The sequence below is a fragment of the Somniosus microcephalus genome, chromosome 4 (genome assembly GCF_052327205.1).
Source record: "Somniosus microcephalus isolate GS21.2 chromosome 4, FLI_Smic_1.0, whole genome shotgun sequence".
In the NCBI taxonomy this organism is placed as follows: Eukaryota; Metazoa; Chordata; class Chondrichthyes; order Squaliformes; family Somniosidae; genus Somniosus; species Somniosus microcephalus.
Window position 1 is genome coordinate 183,717,251 of NC_140990.1, and position 20,732 is coordinate 183,737,982.

The 20,732-nt window shown below is 47.9% G+C and overlaps 1 protein-coding gene across 2 annotated transcripts in view; it reads left to right on the plus strand.

The window, feature by feature from the left end:
• Nucleotides 1–20,732, plus strand: part of LOC147120054 (uncharacterized) — a 210,655-nt gene that overhangs the window by 122,610 nt on the left and 67,313 nt on the right. For both annotated transcript variants that reach the window (XM_085985571.1, XM_085985572.1), the window contains exons 14-15: nt 2,994–3,062; nt 4,144–4,232. In XM_085985571.1, coding sequence (XP_085841697.1) covers nt 2,994–3,062; nt 4,144–4,232 — 158 coding nt within the window. The remainder of the gene's footprint in view (nt 1–2,993; nt 3,063–4,143; nt 4,233–20,732) is intronic.

Here is a 20,732-nt window from a genome sequence, read left to right on the forward strand (position 1 = left end):
ACGTGCAGTACATGCGATGTGTGTGCGCGCAATACATGCGATGTGTGTGCGCGCAATACATGCGGTGTGTATGCGCGCAGTACATGCGATGTGTGTGCGCGCAGTACATGCGGTGTGTGTGCGCGCAGTACATGCGGTGTGTGTGCGCGCAGTACATGCGATGTGTGTGCGCGCAGTACATGCGGTGTGTGCGCGCAGTACATGCGGTGTGTGTGCGCGGTACATGTGTGTGTGCGTGCAGTATGTACGGTGTGTGTGCGCAGTACATGCGGTGTGTGTGCGCGGTACATGCGGTGTGTGTGTGTGTGCACGCAGTACATGCAGTGTGTGTGTGTGTGTGCAGTACATGCGGGCGGTGTGTGTGTGTGTGTGGTACATGCGGTGTATGTGTGCACGGTACATGCGGTGTGTGTGTGCACGGTACATGCGGTGTGTGTGTGCACGGTACATGCGGTGTGTGTGTGCGGTACATGCGGTGTGTGTGTGCGCAGTATGTACGGTGTGTGTGCGCAGTACATGTGGTGTGTGTGCGGGACATGCGGTGTGTGTGTGTGCGCAGTACATGCGGTGTGTGTGCGCGATACATGCGGTGTGTGTGTGCGGTACATGCGGTGTGTGTGTGTGCGGTACATGCGGTGTGTGTGTGTGTGCGCGGTACATGCGGTGTGTGTGTGTGCGCGGTACATGCGGTGTGTGTGTGTGCGCGGTACATGCGGTGTGTGTGCGCGTTACATGCAGCGTGTGTGTGTGTGCAGTACATGCGGTGTGTGTGCGCGGTACATGCGGTGTGTGTGTGTGCGGTACATGTGGTGTGTGTGTGTGCGGTACATGCGGTGTGTGTGTGCGGTACATGCGGTGTGTGTGTGCGCGGTACATGCGGTGTGTGTGTGCGGTACATGCGGTGTGTGTGTGCGGTACATGCGGTGTGTGTGTGCGGTACATGCGGTGTGTGTGTGTGCGGTACATGCGGTGTGTGTGTGCGCGGTACATGCGGTGTGTGTGTGCGCGGTACATGCGGTGTGTGTGTGCGCGGTACATGCGGTGTGTGTGTGTGCGGTACATGCGGTGTGTGTGTGTGCGGTACATGCGGTGTGTGTGTGTGCGCGGTACATGCGGTGTGTGTGTGTGCGCGGTACATGCGGTGTGTGTGTGTGTGCGCGGTACATGCGGTGTGTGTGCGCGTTACATGCGGCGTGTGTGTGTGTGCAGTACATGCGGTGTGTGTGTGCGGTACATGCGGTGTGTGTGTGTGCGGTACATGCGGTGTGCGTGTGTGCGGTACATGCGGTGTGTGTGTGCGGTACATGCGGTGTGTGTGTGCGGTACATGCGGTGTGTGTGTGCGCGGTACATGCGGTGTGTGTGTGTGCGGTACATGCGGTGTGTGTGTGTGCGGTACATGCGGTGTGTGTGTGTGCGCGGTACATGCGGTGTGTGTGTGTGCGCGGTACATGCGGTGTGTGTGTGTGCGCGGTACATGCGGTGTGTGTGCGTGTTACATGCGGCGTGTGTGTGTGTGCAGTACATGCGGTGTGTGTGTGCGGTACATGCGGTGTGTGTGTGTGCGGTACATGCGGTGTGTGTGTGTGCGGTACATGCGGTGTGTGTGTGTGCGGTACATGCGGTGTGTGTGTGTGCGGTACATGCGGTGTGTGTGTGTGCGCGGTACATGCGGTGTGTGTGTGTGCGCGGTACATGCGGTGTGTGTGTGTGTGCGCGGTACATGCGGTGTGTGTGCGCGTTACATGCGGCGTGTGTGTGTGTGCAGTACATGCGGTGTGTGTGTGCGGTACATGCGGTGTGTGTGTGTGCGGTACATGCGGTGTGCGTGTGTGCGGTACATGCGGTGTGTGTGTGCGGTACATGCGGTGTGTGTGTGCGGTACATGCGGTGTGTGTGTGCGCGGTACATGCGGTGTGTGTGTGTGCGGTACATGCGGTGTGTGTGTGTGCGGTACATGCGGTGTGTGTGTGTGCGCGGTACATGCGGTGTGTGTGTGTGCGCGGTACATGCGGTGTGTGTGTGTGCGCGGTACATGCGGTGTGTGTGCGTGTTACATGCGGCGTGTGTGTGTGTGCAGTACATGCGGTGTGTGTGTGCGGTACATGCGGTGTGTGTGTGTGCGGTACATGCGGTGTGTGTGTGTGCGGTACATGCGGTGTGTGTGTGCGGTACATGCGGTGTGTGTGCGCGGTACATGCGGTGTGTGTGTATGCGGTACATGCGGTGTGTGTGTGCGGTACATGCGGTGTGTGTGTGCGGTACATGCGGTGTGTGTGTGTGCGGTACATGCGGTGTGTGTGTGTGCGGTACATGCGGCGTGTGTGTGTGTACGGTACATGTGGTGTGTGTGTGTGCAGTACATGCGGTGTGTGTGTGCGGTACATGCGGTGTGTGTGCGGTACATGTGGTGTGTGTGTGTGCAGTACATGCGGTGTGTGTGTGTGCGCACACACTCTGTCGGACAGGCAATACTGAGTGATTGTTGCACTGTTGGAGGTGCCGTCTTTCGGATGAAACGTTAAACCAAGGCCACATCTGCCCTCTCAGGTGGGTGTACAATATCCCATTTAATCTCCTCCAACAACCCATGTACTCTCTCCCTTATCATGGACTCTATCCACCCATTTAATCTCCTCCAACAACCAATGTATGCTCTCCCCTATCGTGGACTCCATCCATCCATTTAATCTCCTCCCACAGCCCATGTACGCTCTACCCTGTCAGGGACTCTACCCCACCCATTTAATCTCACCTGAAACGTTAACACTACATTCCTCTCTCTACAGATGCTGCCTGATCTGCCGAGTGTTTTCCAACATTTTCTGTTTATTTCCTACAATGTCCAATCCTGGTTTTAAGATTGAAAACCCAGGAGCAAGTAGCCAGCTGTAATCTAATGGGCGGAGTGGGAACTTTAGATCTGGGATGCTGTAGGAACAGGTTTCTCCTGCTTGATGTCTCCATGGTAACTGGGTTCTTTTTATTTTACAGGAGGACTGGCTCTTGAGTCTGGTGTCAGTGGTGAGAAGGCCAAGTTGGTTACTAATCAGCAGCTGGAAGGTGAGTTAGTGAATGGGACTGAACACAGATGCCGAACACCTCAGACAGGGAGTAGATTAGGGTCTGATAATAGAAAATAATTTCCAGGAATAATAACAGGCCGATGGGCCCAAGACTAAATCATTTTCCAGGAACCCAACAAATTGCCTCTTGACCCAATCGATACTTCAGTGACCCCCCACCTTGATTACCCTTTGGGTGAAGTTCCTCCTGAATTCCTCATTTATAATCTGTGTCCCTTTGGGATTTGAACCCTTTGCCTCCAGGAACAATTTCCCTCCATCCCCTTCATACTCCTGAAAACTTCAGTCAGATCATCTCAAACTTACCTCTTTTTCAAAGTGAACACACCCAACTTCCTTAACCTTTCCTCAGGACTGAAGTTACTGATACCCCGAATCCTCTTTGTTGCCCGCTCAGGCGCACCTCAAGTGATTGGGTATTAAACACCCACCCGAGCCGGGAATTACCCCCAGGCGTGTTTCCCGACCGACCGCCTAACCCCAGCAGGAGATCGGCGTAAACCCATCAACGCAGGACAGATGAAAAAACTCTTTCCTTTGAACAAATTTAGATCAGTATACCAGAGCGGGAGGTGCAGCGAAATGTTTTTATGCAGCGAGTAGTTATAATCTGGAACGCGTTGCCTGAAAGGGCGGTGCATGGAGATTCAATCATAACTTTCAAAAAGGAATTGGATATATACTTGAAAAGGAAAATTTTGCCGTGCTATGGGGAAAGAGCGGGGGAATGGGTTAACTGGAGAGGTCTTTCAAAGAGCTGGCACAGGCACAGGCACAATGGATGTGCTGATTTGTTCAAACAGTCAGGATGGATTTTGAGCTGAGTCCCCAACAGGAAGGTCCGGTCAAGGAGAAGACATCCCAGGGGGCACTGGGCGGGATAGTGGGGGCAGGCCGATGATTCTATCTGTCAATTTATGTAGGCAGAAACTCCGGGTCTACGGTCTCCTGATTTTCCGCCCAGCAAACTTAGGGACCACCACTCCTCATCGGGATCCCCAATTAGGACGATCAGCCCTCCAGTGACATCACTTCCTTCTGATTCCTTCCTGTTGTAGCTGGCGACATTGTTTACGAGATCGATGGAGACTCTGGTCTGTCCCAAACAACAACACAGCTGAGCTCAGAACAAAGGCGTGCGAGGAAGGTTGGTGCCAATTCAGCTTCTCTGGGATCCAGGGCACAATTCTACTTCACTGGATTCACTGAGCATTGCTGTGGAAGAAACAGGGCCCCCAACCAATGTACATGACATCACTGTCAGCACACAACTCCACAAATACATCGAGATCAGCTGAGGGGGTGGATGGATGGTATCCTATCCCACTGGAATCTGACTTCCAAACAGGCCCCAATTTGTATAGAGGATGTTACAGGATGCCTGGTGCAAGAAATAAACAAAAGTCATCTTGACACAGCTGAGGCTCAGTGTAGAGGGAGCTTTACTCTGTCACTAACCCGTGCTGCACCTGCCCTAGGCGTGTTTGATGGGTCAGTGTAGAGGGATCTTTACTCTGTATCTAACCCGTGCTGTCCCTGCCCTGAGAGTGTTTGATGGGTCAGTGTAGAGGGATCTTTACTCTGTATCTAACCCATGCTGTCCCTGCCCTGGGAGTGTTTGATGGGGCAGTGTAGAGGGAGCTTTACTCTGTATCTAACCCGTGCTGTCCCTGCCCTGGGAGTGTTTGATGGGGCAGTGTAGAGGGAGCTTTACTCTGTATCTAACCCGTGCTGTACCTGCTCTAGGCGTGTTTGATGGGACAGTGTAGAGGGATCTTTACTCTGTATCTAACCCGTGCTGTCCCTGCCCTGGGAGTGTTTGATGGGTCAGTGTAGAGGGATCTTTACTCTGTATCTAACCCATGCTGTCCCTGCCCTGGGAGTGTTTGATGGGGCAGTGTAGAGGGAGCTTTACTCTGTATCTAACCCGTGCTGTCCCTGCCCTGGGAGTGTTTGATGGGGCAGTGTAGAGGGAGCTTTACTCTGTATCTAACCCGTGCTGTACCTGCTCTAGGCGTGTTTGATGGGACAGTGTAGAGGGAGCTTTACTCTGTATCTAACCCGTGCTGTACCTGCCCTGGGAGTGTTTGATGGGGCAGTGTAGAGGGAGCTTTACTCTGTATCTAACCTGTGCTGTACCTGCCCTGGGAGTGTTTGATGGGGCAGTGTAGAGGGAGCTTTACTCTGTATCTAACCCGTGCTGTACCTGCTCTAGGCGTGTTTGATGGGACAGTGTAGAGGGATCTTTACTCTGTATCTAACCCGTGCTGTCCCTGCCCTGGGAGTGTTTGATGGGTCAGTGTAGAGGGATCTTTACTCTGTATCTAACCCATGCTGTCCCTGCCCTGGGAGTGTTTGATGGGGCAGTGTAGAGGGAGCTTTACTCTGTATCTAACCCGTGCTGTCCCTGCCCTGGGAGTGTTTGATGGGGCAGTGTAGAGGGAGCTTTACTCTGTATCTAACCCGTGCTGTACCTGCTCTAGGCGTGTTTGATGGGACAGTGTAGAGGGAGCTTTACTCTGTATCTAACCCGTGCTGTACCTGCCCTGGGAGTGTTTGATGGGGCAGTGTAGAGGGAGCTTTACTCTGTATCTAACCTGTGCTGTACCTGCCCTGGGAGTGTTTGATGGGGCAGTGTAGAGGGAGCTTTACTCTGTATCGAACCCATGCTGTACCTGCCCTGGGAGTGTTTGATGGGGCAGTGTAGAGGGAGCTTTACTCTGTATCGAACCCATGCTGTCGCTGCCCTGGGAGTGTTTGATGGGTCAGTGTAGAGGGAGCTTTACTCTGTATCGAACCTGTGCTGTACCTGTCCTGGGAGTGTTTGATGGGGCAGTGTAGAGGGAGCTTTACTCTGCATCTAACCCGTGCTGTACCTACCGTGGGAGTGTTTGATGGGTCAGTGTAGAGGGAGCTTTACTCTGTATCGAACCCGTGCTGTACCTACCGTGGGAGTGTTTGATGGGTCAGTGTAGAAGGAGCTTTGCTCTGTATCTAACCCGTGCTGTACCTGCCCTGAGAGTGTTTGATGGGGCAGTGTAGAGGGAGCTTTACTCTGCATCTAACCCGTGCTGTACCTGCCCCGGGAGTGTTTGATGGGGCAGTGTAGAGGGAGCTTTACTCTGTATCTAACCCGTGCTGCACCTGCCCCAGGAGTGCTGGATGGGGCAGTGTAGAGGGAGCTTTACTCTGGATCTAACCCATGCTGTACCTACCCTGGGAGTGTTTGATGGGTCAGTGTAGGGGGAGCTTTACTCTGTATCTAACCCGTGCTGCACCTGTCCTGGGAGTGTTTGATGGGTCATTGTAGAGGGAGCTTTATAATATATTATGTATCAGTCTTTACAGTAGAGGACACTAAAAATATCCCAACACTGGACAAACAGGGAGCTATGGGGGGAGGAGCTAAACACAATTAAAATCACTAAGGAGATGGTACTCGGTAAGATAATGGGACTTAAGGCGGATAAATCCCCTGGACCTGATGGCTTACACCCTAGGGTCTTGAGAGAAGTAGCGGTAGGGATTGCGGATGCATTGGTGGTAATTTTCCAAAACTCCCTGGATTCAGGAAAGGTCCCAGCAGATTGGAAAACTGCTAATGTAACGCCCTTATTTAAAAAGGGAGGTAAACAAAAGGCTGGAAACTATAGACCAGTTAGCCTAACATCTGTGGTTGGTAAAATGTTGGAGTCCATTATTAAGGAAGCAGTAACAGGACATTTGGATAAGCATAATTTAATCGGACAGAGTCAGCATGGTTTTATGAAGGGGAAGTCATGTTTGACAAATTTGCTCGAATTCTTAGAGGATGTAACATACAGGGTGGATAAAAGGGAACCAGTGGATGTAGTGTATTTGGACTTCCAAAAGGCATTTGACAAGGTGCCACACAAAAGATTACTGCACAAGATAAAAAATCACGGGATTGGGGGTAATATACTGGCATGGGTGGAAGATTGGCTATCTAACAGAAAACAGAGAGTTGGGATAAATGGTTCATTCTCGGGTTGGCAATCAGTAACTAGTGGTGTTCCGCAGGGGTCAGTGCTGGGACCCCAACCCTTTGCAATCTACATTAATGATTTGGAGGAGGGGACCAAGTGCAACGTATCCAAGTTTGCCGACGATACAAAGATGGGAGGGAAAGCAGTGAGTGAGGAGGACATAAAAAACCTGCAAAAGGACATAGACAGGCTAAGTGAGTGGGCAGAAATTTAGCAGATGGAATATAATGTTGGAAAGTGTGAGGTTATGCACTTTGGCAGAAAAAATCAAACAGCAAGTTATTATCTAAATGGAAAGAAACTGCAAAGTGCTGCAGTACAAAGGGATCTGGGGGTCCTGGTGCATGAAACACAGAAGGTTAGTATGCAGGTACAGCAGGTGATCAGGAAGGCCAATGGAATCTTGGCTTTATTGCAAGGGGGATGGAGTATAAAAGCAGGGAAGTCTTGCTTCAGTTATACAGGGTACTGGTGAGGCCACATCTGGAATACTGTGTACAGTTTTGGTTTCCATATTTAAGAAAAGATATACTTGCTCTCGAGGCAGTTCAGAGAAGGTACACTCGGTTGATTCCGGAGATGAAGGGGTTGACTTATGAGGAAAGGTTGAGTAGGTTGGGCCTCTACTCATTGGAATTCAGAAGAATGAGAGGCGATCTTATCGAAATATATAAGATTGTGAGGGGGCTTGATCGTGTGGATGCGGGGAGGATGTTTCCACTGATGGGTGAGATTAGAACTAGGGGGCATAATCTTAGAATAAGGGGCTGTCGTTTCAAAACTGAAATGAGGAGAAACTTCTTCACTCGGAGGGTAGTAAATCTATGGAATTTGCTACCTCAGAGAGCTGTGGAAGCTGCGACATTAAATAAATTAAAAAAGGAAATAGACAGTTTCCTAGCTGATAAGGGGATTAAGGGTTATGGGGAGCGGGCAGGGAAGTGGACGTGAGTCTAGGTTCGGATCAGCCATGATCCTATTGAATGGCGGAGCAGGCCCGAGGGGCCATATGGCCTACTCCTGCTCCTACTTCTTATGTTCTTTACTCTGTATCTAACCCGTGCTGTACCTGCCCTGGGAGTGTTTGATTGGACAGTGTACAGGGAGCTTTACTCTGTATCTAACCCGTGCTGTACCTGCCCTGGGAGTGTTTAATGGGACAGTGCAGAGGGAGCTTTACTCTGTATCTAACCCGTGCTGTACCTGCCCTGAGAGTGTTTGATGGGACAGTGTAGACAGAGCTTTACTCTGTATCTAACCCGTGCTGTACCCACCCTGGGAGTACTTAATGGGACAGTGTAGAGGGAGCTTTACTCTGTATCTAACCCATTCTGTAACTGCCCTAAGTGTGTTTGATGGGACAGTGTAGAGGAATCTTTACTCTGTATCTAACCCAAGCTGCCCCTGCCCTGGGAGTGTTTGATGGGACAGTGTAGAGGGAGCTTTACTCTGTATCTAACCCGTGCTGTACCTCTCCTGGGAGTGTTTGATGGGACAGTGTAGAGGGAGCTTTACTTTGTAACTAACCCATGCTGTACCAGCCCTGGGAGTGTTTGATGGGGCAGTGTAGAGGGAGCTTTACTCTGTATCTAACCCATGCTGTACCTGCCCTGGGAGTGTTTGATGCGACAGTGTAGAGGGAGCATTACTTTGTAACTAACCCATGCTGTACCTGCCCTGGGAGTGTCTGATGGGACAGTGTAGAGGGAGCTTTACTTTGTAACTAACCAATGCTGTACCTGCCCTGGGAGTGTTTGATGGGGCAGTGTAGAGGGAGCTTTACTCTGTATCTAACCCGTGCTGTACCTCTCCTGGGAGTGTTTGATGGGACAGTGTAGAGGGAGCTTTACTTTGTAACTAACACATGCTGTACCTGCCCTGGGAGTGTTTGATGGGACAGTGTAGAGGGAGTTTTACTGTGTATCTAACCCATGCTGTACCTGCCCTGGGAATATTTGATGGGACAGTGCAGAGGGTGCTTTACTTTGTAACTAACCCATGCTGTACCTGCCCTGGGAGTGTTTGATGGTACAGTGTAGAGGGACCTTAACTCTGTATCTAACCCGTGCTGCACCTGCCCTGGGAGTGTTTGATGGGGCAGTGTAGAGGGAGCTTTACTCTGTATCTAACCCATGCTGTACCTGCCCTGGGAGTGTTTGATGGGACAGTGTAGAGGGAGCTTTACTCTGTATCTAACCCATGCTGTACCTGCCCTGGGAGTGTTTGATGGGGCAGTGTAGAGGGAGCTTTACTCTGTATCTAACCCGTGCTGTACCCGCCCTGGGAGTGTTTGATGGGACAATGTAGACGGAGCTTTACTCTGTATCTAACCCGTGCTGTACCTGCCCTGGGAGTGTTTGATGGGGCAGTGTAGAGGGAGCTTTACTCTGTATCTAACCCGTGCTGCACCTGCCCTAGGAGTGTTTGATGGGACGGTGTAGAGGGAGCTTTACTCTGTATCTAACCCATGCTGTACCTACCCTGGGAGTGTTTGATGGGACAGTGTAGAGGGAGCTTTACTCTGTATCTAACCCATGCTGTCCCTGCCCTGGGAGTGTTTGATGGGACAGTGAAGAGGGAGCTTTACTCTGTATCTAACCCATGCTGTACCTACCCTGGGAGTGTTTGATGGGACAGTGTAGAGGGAGCTTTACTCTGTATCTAACCCATGCTGTCCCTGCCCTGGGTGTGTTTGATGGGACAGTGTAGAGGGAGCTTTACTCTGTATCTAACCCGTGCTGTACCCGCCCTGGGAGTGTTTGATGGGACAGTGTAGAGGGAGCTTTACTCTGTATCTAACCCATGCTGTACCTGCCCTGGGAGTGTTTGATGGGGCAGTGTAGAGGGAGCTTTACTCTGTATCTAACCCGTGCTGTACCTGCCCTGGGAGTGTTTGATGGGACAGTGTAGAGGGAGCTTTATTCTGTATCTAACCCATGCTGTACCTGCCCTGGGAGTGTTTGATGGGACATTGTAGAGGGAGCTTTACTCTGTATCTAACCCATGCTGTACCTGCCCTGGGAGTGTTTGATGGGACAGTGTAGAGGGAGCTTTACTCTGTATCTAACCCGTGCTGTACCTGCCCTGGGAGTGTTTGATGGGACAGTGTAGAGGGAGCTTTACTCTGTATCTAACCCGTGCTGTACCTGCCCTGGGAGTGTTTGATGGGGCAGTGTAGAGGGAGCTTTACTCTGTATCTAACCCATGCTGTACCCGCCCTGGAAGTGTTTGATGGGACAGTGCAGAGGGAGCTTTACTCTGTATCTAACCCGTGCTGTACATGCCCTGGGAGTGTTTGATGGGACAGTGTAGAGGGAGCTTTACTCGGTATCTAACCCGTGCTGTACCTGCCCCGGGAGTGTTTGATGGGACAGTGTAGAGGGAGCTTTACTCAGTATCTAACCCATGCTGTACCTGCCCTGGGAGTGTTTGATGGGACAGTGTAGAGGGAGCTTTACTCTGTATCTAACCCATGCTGTACCTGCCCTGGGTGTGTTTGATGGGGCAGTGTAGAGGGAGCTTTACTCTGTATCTAACCCGTGCTGTACCTGCCCTGGGCGTGTTTGATGGGACAGTGTAGAGGGAGCTTTATTCTGTATCTAACCCATGCTGTACCTGCCCTGGGAGTGTTTGATGGGACATTGTAGAGGGAGCTTTACTCTGTATCTAACCCATGCTGTACCTGCCCTGGGAGTGTTTGATGGGACAGTGTAGAGGGAGCTTTACTCTGTATCTAACCCGTGCTGTACCTGCCCTGGGAGTGTTTGATGGGACAGTGTAGAGGGAGCTTTACTCTGTATCTAACCCGTGCTGTACCTGCCCTGGGAGTGTTTGATGGGGCAGTGTAGAGGGAGCTTTACTCTGTATCTAACCCATGCTGTACCCGCCCTGGAAGTGTTTGATGGGACAGTGCAGAGGGAGCTTTACTCTGTATCTAACCCGTGCTGTACATGCCCTGGGAGTGTTTGATGGGACAGTGTAGAGGGAGCTTTACTCGGTATCTAACCCGTGCTGTACCTGCCCCGGGAGTGTTTGATGGGACAGTGTAGAGGGAGCTTTACTCGGTATCTAACCCATGCTGTACCTGCCCTGGGAGTGTTTGATGGGACAGTGTAGAGGGAGCTTTATTCTGTATCTAACCCGTGCTGTACCTGCCCTGGGAGTGTTTGATGGGACAGTGTAGAGGGAGCTTTACTCTGTATCTAACCCGTGCTGTACCTGCCCTGGGAGTGTTTGATGGGACAGTGTAGAGGGAGCTTTACTCTGTATCTAACCCATGCTGTACCTGCCCTGGGAATGTTTGATGGGACAGTGTAGAGGGAGCTTTACTCTGTATCTAACCCGTGCTGTACCTGCCCTGGGAGTGTTTGATGCGGCAGTGTAGAGGGAGCTTTACTCTATATCTAACCCGTGCTGTACCTGCCCTGGGAGTGTTTGATGGGACGGTGTAGAGGGAGCTTGACTCGGTGTCTAACCTGAACACTCCTGAACCCTGATTTGGAGAACTCAATGCCCTTGAGGTGAGGTCTCCGCTCCAGCTTTCCCAAACAGCTCATCAGCCTGATGGCTCTGTCTTTGCTTGGTGTTGTGGACCATTATGACCACAGCCAATTTCAGCACCTTGATGAATTGCCCAGCGCCAATGACATGGTGCAGACCACAGCTGTCAAGACCATCATCTGATCGCAGGCCTCCTTGAGCAGGCACTCGATGATGCCATGCTCTTCTGGGATCATCCCTCGCCTACTCCATAGCTTCAACCAGAGTTGAGCTGCAGTGATTGGGCGGGGGACTGTAATGATATCAGCAAATAGTGATGTTATTTGCCTGTTTGATTATGATGCCTTACCAGCATGTTTGCATGTATTGATTACTTATGCCTGACCAGCAGAGGTCATGTGACAGAGACAAGCAGTTTGGTTTAGTTTCGGTTTCGTTCTAGATGGATCACTAGCATGGTGTCTCCTGAAATGCTGTATAAAGAGTTGAACAGACTTTAGATTAAAAGACATTCTCTTTCATAAATGTCTCGTCATTGAACTCACAAAGAAATCAATACATGGTGTCAGAAGTGATTGAAAGAGATGAAGAGGAAAAATCTGAAGTTAAATCAGCTCTCCACAGATTAGCAAGCCAAAAGAGAACATCGTTGCTTACCATTGGAGAATAGCTAACGAAGTGAAAAAATGGAAGGATTACACCCACCAGCGAAGCTTCAGTTGACAGGTAATGTGGCTGAAAATCGGAGGAGATTCAAACAATGTGTGGAATTGTATTTAGCGGCAATCGGAGCTGACGAGAAAAGTGATAAACAGAAATCGTCAGTGTTCTTACATGTCGTGGGTGATGAAGCGCTGGAGGTGTATAATAACTTCACATTCGCTGCTGATGGAGACAAAATGAAGCTAGATAAAATAATGGAACAGTTTGAGGCCTACTGCATACCTAAACGTAACATGACGTTTGAGAGGCACAGATTTTTCACATGTGTACAGAAAAGGGGTGAGACTATTGATCAGTATGTGACTGAACTGAGAAACAGAAGCAAATCGTGTGAATTTGGGGGACTGACAGACTCGCTGATAAAAGACAGACTGGTGTGTGGTATTCCGAATAATGGTCTAAGGGAAAGACTGCTAAGAGAGCAAGATCTAGACCTGGGAAAAGCCATAGCACTGTGTAGGGCTACAGAGACTGTGAAGTTGCAGGCAAAGGAGCTGTTCAGTGACAATAGCTGCAACGTGGATGCAGTGAGAAAGAACGGATACAAACCGTTTAACAAAAAGAGCGCCAATGTGAAAAAAGAGGCGTGGCCAGCGAACGAAAATGAAAGGGACAATCGAAAGTCATGTAGTCGATGCGGTACACAGCATGCACCAAAAAAGTGTCCAGCATATGGTAAAACATGCAATAGATGCAACAAAAACAACCATTATGCCCGTTGCTGTAAGAACCAAGCACAACAAAGCAAGGTCCATACAGTAGATGAAAACGAGATAGAGGAGTTCTATGTAGATGTTGTGTCTGAAAACAAAAAAGAAGAGACTGGATGTTGACACTAAAAGTGAATGACATACACATTCCATTTAAATTGGATACTGGAGCACAAGTTAATGTGATATCAGAGACTGATTTTAAGAAAATTAGACCCAGACCAAAGATACATGGAATAAAAGTGAGTGACAGGATACTCAGGTACTGATATACCAGTGAAAGGAAGATGCATTGTCAAAGTGACACACAAGGACAGAGAGCACACGCTAGCATTAATCGTGGTGCCAAAGGATGTGCAAGCCATACTAGGTTTAAAAGCCTGTGAGACTGAACCTGGTAAAGAGAGTCCTCATTGTGGAAAGCGAAGAAGAGACAGTCTATGATGAACTCATGAAAGAGTACAACGACCTATTTAAAGGTCTAGGCTGCCTGCCAGGAGAACACACGATCAGAGTAGATAAAAGTATGCCAACGGTCATACATCCATGCAGAAAAGTTCCATTTGCTCTTCAAAAGCAACTGAAGGCAGAGTTGGACAGGATGGAAAGCCTGAACGTGATTCAAAAGATAGATGAGCCAACTGAGTGGGTGAGTTCCCTCGTCGTTGTGGACAAAAAGAATGGAAAGCTCAGAATTTGCCTGGATCCAAGAGATCTAAACAGAGCAATAAAGAGAGAGCACTTCAAGCTTCCTACACGTGAGGAAATCATGGCACAGTTTGCAAATGCAAAGTATTTCAGCAAGTTAGATGCATCATCAGGATTTTGGCAGATGAAATTGGACGAGGCAAGTTCAAGACTGTGCACGTTCAACAGTCCATTTGGCAGATACAGATTCCTAAGGTTACCATTTGGCATTGCCTCAGCTCCTGAAGTGTATCACAAGACTATCCATATGATCTATGAGCACCTGGAGGGAGTTGATACATCAATGGATGACATCATAGTATGGGGAACCACGAGAACTGAGCATGACGAGAGACTGAAAAAAGTGCTGGAAGCAACAAGGAAAACAAACCTGAAGCTGAATAAAGAGAAATGCCAGCTCGGGGTGACAGAACTAACATTCGTGGGAGCTATCCTTAGCAGTGAGGGCGTCAGACCAGATCCCAGAAAAGTGTCCGCCATTGAGAATATGCCAAAGCCACAATGCAAAATGGACGTGCAGGGGTTTAATGGAATGATCAACTACATGGGTAAATTCATATCCAACCTCTCAGAAAAGATGGCGCCACTGAGACGACTAACTGAAAAGAACATAGAATGGGAATGGAATCATGAGCATGAGAAGTCATGGAGCGATCTAAAGAAACTGCTCACAGAGGAACCAGTTCTGAGGTTTTATGACCCAGCGAGACCCATCAAGATATCATCAGATGCATCACAGAGTGGGCTCGGTGCCGTTCTTCTGCAAAAATATGACTACTGGCAACCTATTGCATATGCATCGCGCTCAATGACAGACGCGGAGACGCGATATGCTCAAATAGAAAAGTTGCTGCTCAGCATCACATACGCCTGTGAAAGATTTCACCAGTTTGTGGCAGGACAAGCAATCCGTGTAGAGACTGACCATAAGCCCTTGATTGCATTGTTCCAAAAGCCACTAAATAGCTGTCCGCTTAGAATACAAAGAATGATGATCAGGCTGCAACGCTATACACTGAATGTTGCGTACACACCGGGTAAGCTGATGTATACAGCAGGCACGTTGTCCAGAGCTGTTGACCCAAGTGAGCCCGTAAACACCACAATGGATGAAAAAGTGAACGCCTACGTGGACATGATCACAAGTGCACTGCCAATAGCAGATGCAAAAATGGAGCTCATAAAGACTGAGACAAACAAAGATGAAACAATGAGACGACTGAGGAAAAGCATCTTGGATGGATGGCCCAACATGAAGCAAGACTGCTCACCTGACATGGCAGAGTACTGGAACTGCAGGGCGGAACTATCAGTGGTCGAAGACATCATCTACAAAGGAAGTAAAATAGTTATCCCAAAGAGTCTGAGAAAAGAGATGCTAAAAAGGATCCATGGAGGACATCTGGGAATCGAAAAGTGTAAGAAAAGAGCACGAGAGGTGATGTACTGGCCACGAATCAACCAAGATGTGACAAATGAGGTGTCAAACTGCACAATATGCCTGAAATATCGAGCAAACAATCCGGTAGAACCACTAAAGCCACACCCAGCACCAGACAGACCTTACCAGAAGGTAGGTGCTGACCTATTCGTATGTCAAGGGAAGGACTATCTTGTAGTCACAGACTATTACTCCCTGTATCCAGAGGTTTGTAGACTGTACACCACCACTGCAGATGCTGTGATAAGATGTATGAAAGCCATATTCTCCAGACATGGCGTGGCAAGCGAGGTCTTCACAGACAACGGACCCCAGTTTTACAATGCAAGTTTCCGACACTTTGCCAAAGAGTGGGACTTTGTCCACACAACGTCAAGTCCTCACTTTCCACAGTCCAATGGACTAGTGGAAAAATCGGTCCAGACAGTGAAAAGACTGATGTACAAGGCAAAAGACAGTGGAACTGACTTCTACCAGAGCATGCTTGTATACCGCACAACGCCGCTCGAGTGTGGTAAGTCACCAGCCCAACTCCTTATGGGACGTCGGCTAAGGTCAAACCTCCCCATCCCGGAGAACCTCCTGAAAACAAAAGAGGGGGAGAAAGTGAGGAAGTTCAAAGAACAACAGAAAGAAAAGCAAAAGTACCACTATGACAGAGGAACACAAAACCTACCTGAACTCCACACTGGTGACCAAGTAAGGTTCAAAGACAAAACAAACATATGGACTCAGAAGGGAACTGTCCTGAGTGAAGTTCAACCAAGATCATACACCATTCAGACAGATGAGGGTGCTGTTCTGAGAAGAAATCGTCGAGATCTTCTCATGGGACCAGCCACAGCAAGTCAGAAGACTGATACTGTTGAACAACCTGATCACACAGCTGAGAAACCATCATCTGAGGCAACAACTCAGATTCAAGGACAATCAATCAGAAAATCCTCAAGACACGTGAAGCCTCCTGAGAGACTCATTGAGCAAATTTAAGGACTATTGTTATAGAAGGAAGTAATGTTATCTTATTCTTTCTTCAAGTTCTAGTGTAGTTACATATTTCATGTGAACACACAAAGCAAGGTTAAAAAACCTTGATCATGATAATGATAATGTAAGTTCATTAAGTGTTACCGTTAAAATGCAGATTAATACAAAGAAAACATGTTGTTAGTTAAAAGTAAAATACTTTTGTTTTAAGAAAGGGAGATGTAATGATATCAGCAAATAGTGATGTTATTTGCCTGTTTGATTATGATGCCTTACCAGCATGTTTGCATGTATTGATTACTTATGCCTGACCAGCAGAGGTCATGTGACAGAGACAAGCAGTTTGGTTTAGTTTCGGTTTCGTTCTAGATGGATCACTAGCATGGTGTCTCCTGAAATGCTGTATAAAGAGTTGAACAGACTTTAGATTAAAAGACATTCTCTTTCATAAATGTCTCGTCATTGAACTCACAAAGAAATCAATACATGGTGTCAGAAGTGATTGAAAGAGATGAAGAGGAAAAATCTGAAGTTAAATCAGCTCTCCACAGATTAGCAAGCCAAAAGAGAACATCGTTGCTTACCATTGGAGAATAGCTAACGAAGTGAAAAAATGGAAGGATTACACCCACCAGCGAAGCTTCAGTTGACAGGTAATGTGGCTGAAAATCGGAGGAGATTCAAACAATGTGTGGAATTGTATTTAGCGGCAATCGGAGCTGACGAGAAAAGTGATAAACAGAAATCGTCAGTGTTCTTACATGTCGTGGGTGATGAAGCGCTGGAGGTGTATAATAACTTCACATTCGCTGCTGATGGAGACAAAATGAAGCTAGATAAAATAATGGAACAGTTTGAGGCCTACTGCATACCTAAACGTAACATGACGTTTGAGAGGCACAGATTTTTCACATGTGTACAGAAAAGGGGTGAGACTATTGATCAGTATGTGACTGAACTGAGAAACAGAAGCAAATCGTGTGAATTTGGGGGACTGACAGACTCGCTGATAAAAGACAGACTGGTGTGTGGTATTCCGAATAATGGTCTAAGGGAAAGACTGCTAAGAGAGCAAGATCTAGACCTGGGAAAAGCCATAGCACTGTGTAGGGCTACAGAGACTGTGAAGTTGCAGGCAAAGGAGCTGTTCAGTGACAATAGCTGCAACGTGGATGCAGTGAGAAAGAACGGATACAAACCGTTTAACAAAAAGAGCGCCAATGTGAAAAAAGAGGCGTGGCCAGCGAACGAAAATGAAAGGGACAATCGAAAGTCATGTAGTCGATGCGGTACACAGCATGCACCAAAAAAGTGTCCAGCATATGGTAAAACATGCAATAGATGCAACAAAAACAACCATTATGCCCGTTGCTGTAAGAACCAAGCACAACAAAGCAAGGTCCATACAGTAGATGAAAACGAGATAGAGGAGTTCTATGTAGATGTTGTGTCTGAAAACAAAAAAGAAGAGACTGGATGTTGACACTAAAAGTGAATGACATACACATTCCATTTAAATTGGATACTGGAGCACAAGTTAATGTGATATCAGAGACTGATTTTAAGAAAATTAGACCCAGACCAAAGATACATGGAATAAAAGTGAGTGACAGGATACTCAGGTACTGATATACCAGTGAAAGGAAGATGCATTGTCAAAGTGACACACAAGGACAGAGAGCACACGCTAGCATTAATCGTGGTGCCAAAGGATGTGCAAGCCATACTAGGTTTAAAAGCCTGTGAGACTGAACCTGGTAAAGAGAGTCCTCATTGTGGAAAGCGAAGAAGAGACAGTCTATGATGAACTCATGAAAGAGTACAACGACCTATTTAAAGGTCTAGGCTGCCTGCCAGGAGAACACACGATCAGAGTAGATAAAAGTATGCCAACGGTCATACATCCATGCAGAAAAGTTCCATTTGCTCTTCAAAAGCAACTGAAGGCAGAGTTGGACAGGATGGAAAGCCTGAACGTGATTCAAAAGATAGATGAGCCAACTGAGTGGGTGAGTTCCCTCGTCGTTGTGGACAAAAAGAATGGAAAGCTCAGAATTTGCCTGGATCCAAGAGATCTAAACAGAGCAATAAAGAGAGAGCACTTCAAGCTTCCTACACGTGAGGAAATCATGGCACAGTTTGCAAATGCAAAGTATTTCAGCAAGTTAGATGCATCATCAGGATTTTGGCAGATGAAATTGGACGAGGCAAGTTCAAGACTGTGCACGTTCAACAGTCCATTTGGCAGATACAGATTCCTAAGGTTACCATTTGGCATTGCCTCAGCTCCTGAAGTGTATCACAAGACTATCCATATGATCTATGAGCACCTGGAGGGAGTTGATACATCAATGGATGACATCATAGTATGGGGAACCACGAGAACTGAGCATGACGAGAGACTGAAAAAAGTGCTGGAAGCAACAAGGAAAACAAACCTGAAGCTGAATAAAGAGAAATGCCAGCTCGGGGTGACAGAACTAACATTCGTGGGAGCTATCCTTAGCAGTGAGGGCGTCAGACCAGATCCCAGAAAAGTGTCCGCCATTGAGAATATGCCAAAGCCACAATGCAAAATGGACGTGCAGGGGTTTAATGGAATGATCAACTACATGGGTAAATTCATATCCAACCTCTCAGAAAAGATGGCGCCACTGAGACGACTAACTGAAAAGAACATAGAATGGGAATGGAATCATGAGCATGAGAAGTCATGGAGCGATCTAAAGAAACTGCTCACAGAGGAACCAGTTCTGAGGTTTTATGACCCAGCGAGACCCATCAAGATATCATCAGATGCATCACAGAGTGGGCTCGGTGCCGTTCTTCTGCAAAAATATGACTACTGGCAACCTATTGCATATGCATCGCGCTCAATGACAGACGCGGAGACGCGATATGCTCAAATAGAAAAGTTGCTGCTCAGCATCACATACGCCTGTGAAAGATTTCACCAGTTTGTGGCAGGACAAGCAATCCGTGTAGAGACTGACCATAAGCCCTTGATTGCATTGTTCCAAAAGCCACTAAATAGCTGTCCGCTTAGAATACAAAGAATGATGATCAGGCTGCAACGCTATACACTGAATGTTGCGTACACACCGGGTAAGCTGATGTATACAGCAGGCACGTTGTCCAGAGCTGTTGACCCAAGTGAGCCCGTAAACACCACAATGGATGAAAAAGTGAACGCCTACGTGGACATGATCACAAGTGCACTGCCAATAGCAGATGCAAAAATGGAGCTCATAAAGACTGAGACAAACAAAGATGAAACAATGAGACGACTGAGGAAAAGCATCTTGGATGGATGGCCCAACATGAAGCAAGACTGCTCACCTGACATGGCAGAGTACTGGAACTGCAGGGCGGAACTATCAGTGGTCGAAGACATCATCTACAAAGGAAGTAAAATAGTTATCCCAAAGAGTCTGAGAAAAGAGATGCTAAAAAGGATCCATGGAGGACATCTGGGAATCGAAAAGTGTAAGAAAAGAGCACGAGAGGTGATGTACTGGCCACGAATCAACCAAGATGTGACAAATGAGGTGTCAAACTGCACAATATGCCTGAAATATCGAGCAAACAATCCGGTAGAACCACTAAAGCCACACCCAGCACCAGACAGACCTTACCAGAAGGTAGGTGCTGACCTATTCGTATGTCAAGGGAAGGACTATCTTGTAGTCACAGACTATTACTCCCTGTATCCAGAGGTTTGTAGACTGTACACCACCACTGCAGATGCTGTGATAAGATGTATGAAAGCCATATTCTCCAGACATGGCGTGGCAAGCGAGGTCTTCACAGACAACGGACCCCAGTTTTACAATGCAAGTTTCCGACACTTTGCCAAAGAGTGGGACTTTGTCCACACAACGTCAAGTCCTCACTTTCCACAGTCCAATGGACTAGTGGAAAAATCGGTCCAGACAGTGAAAAGACTGATGTACAAGGCAAAAGACAGTGGAACTGACTTCTACCAGAGCATGCTTGTATACCGCACAACGCCGCTCGAGTGTGGTAAGTCACCAGCCCAACTCCTTATGGGACGTCGGCTAAGGTCAAACCTCCCCATCCCGGAGAACCTCCTGAAAACAAAAGAGGGGGAGAAAGTGAGGAAGTTCAAAGAACAACAGAAAGAAAAGCAAAAGTACCACTATGACAGAGGAACACAAAACCTACCTGAACTCCACACTGGTGACCAAGTAAGGTTCAAAGACAAAACAAACATATGGACTCAGAAGGGAACTGTCCTGAGTGAAGTTCAACCAAGATCATACACCATTCAGACAGATGAGGGTGCTGTTCTGAGAAGAAATCGTCGAGATCTTCTCATGGGACCAGCCACAGCAAGTCAGAAGACTGATACTGTTGAACAACCTGATCACACAGCTGAGAAACCATCATCTGAGGCAACAACTCAGATTCAAGGACAATCAATCAGAAAATCCTCAAGACACGTGAAGCCTCCTGAGAGACTCATTGAGCAAATTTAAGGACTATTGTTATAGAAGGAAGTAATGTTATCTTATTCTTTCTTCAAGTTCTAGTGTAGTTACATATTTCAT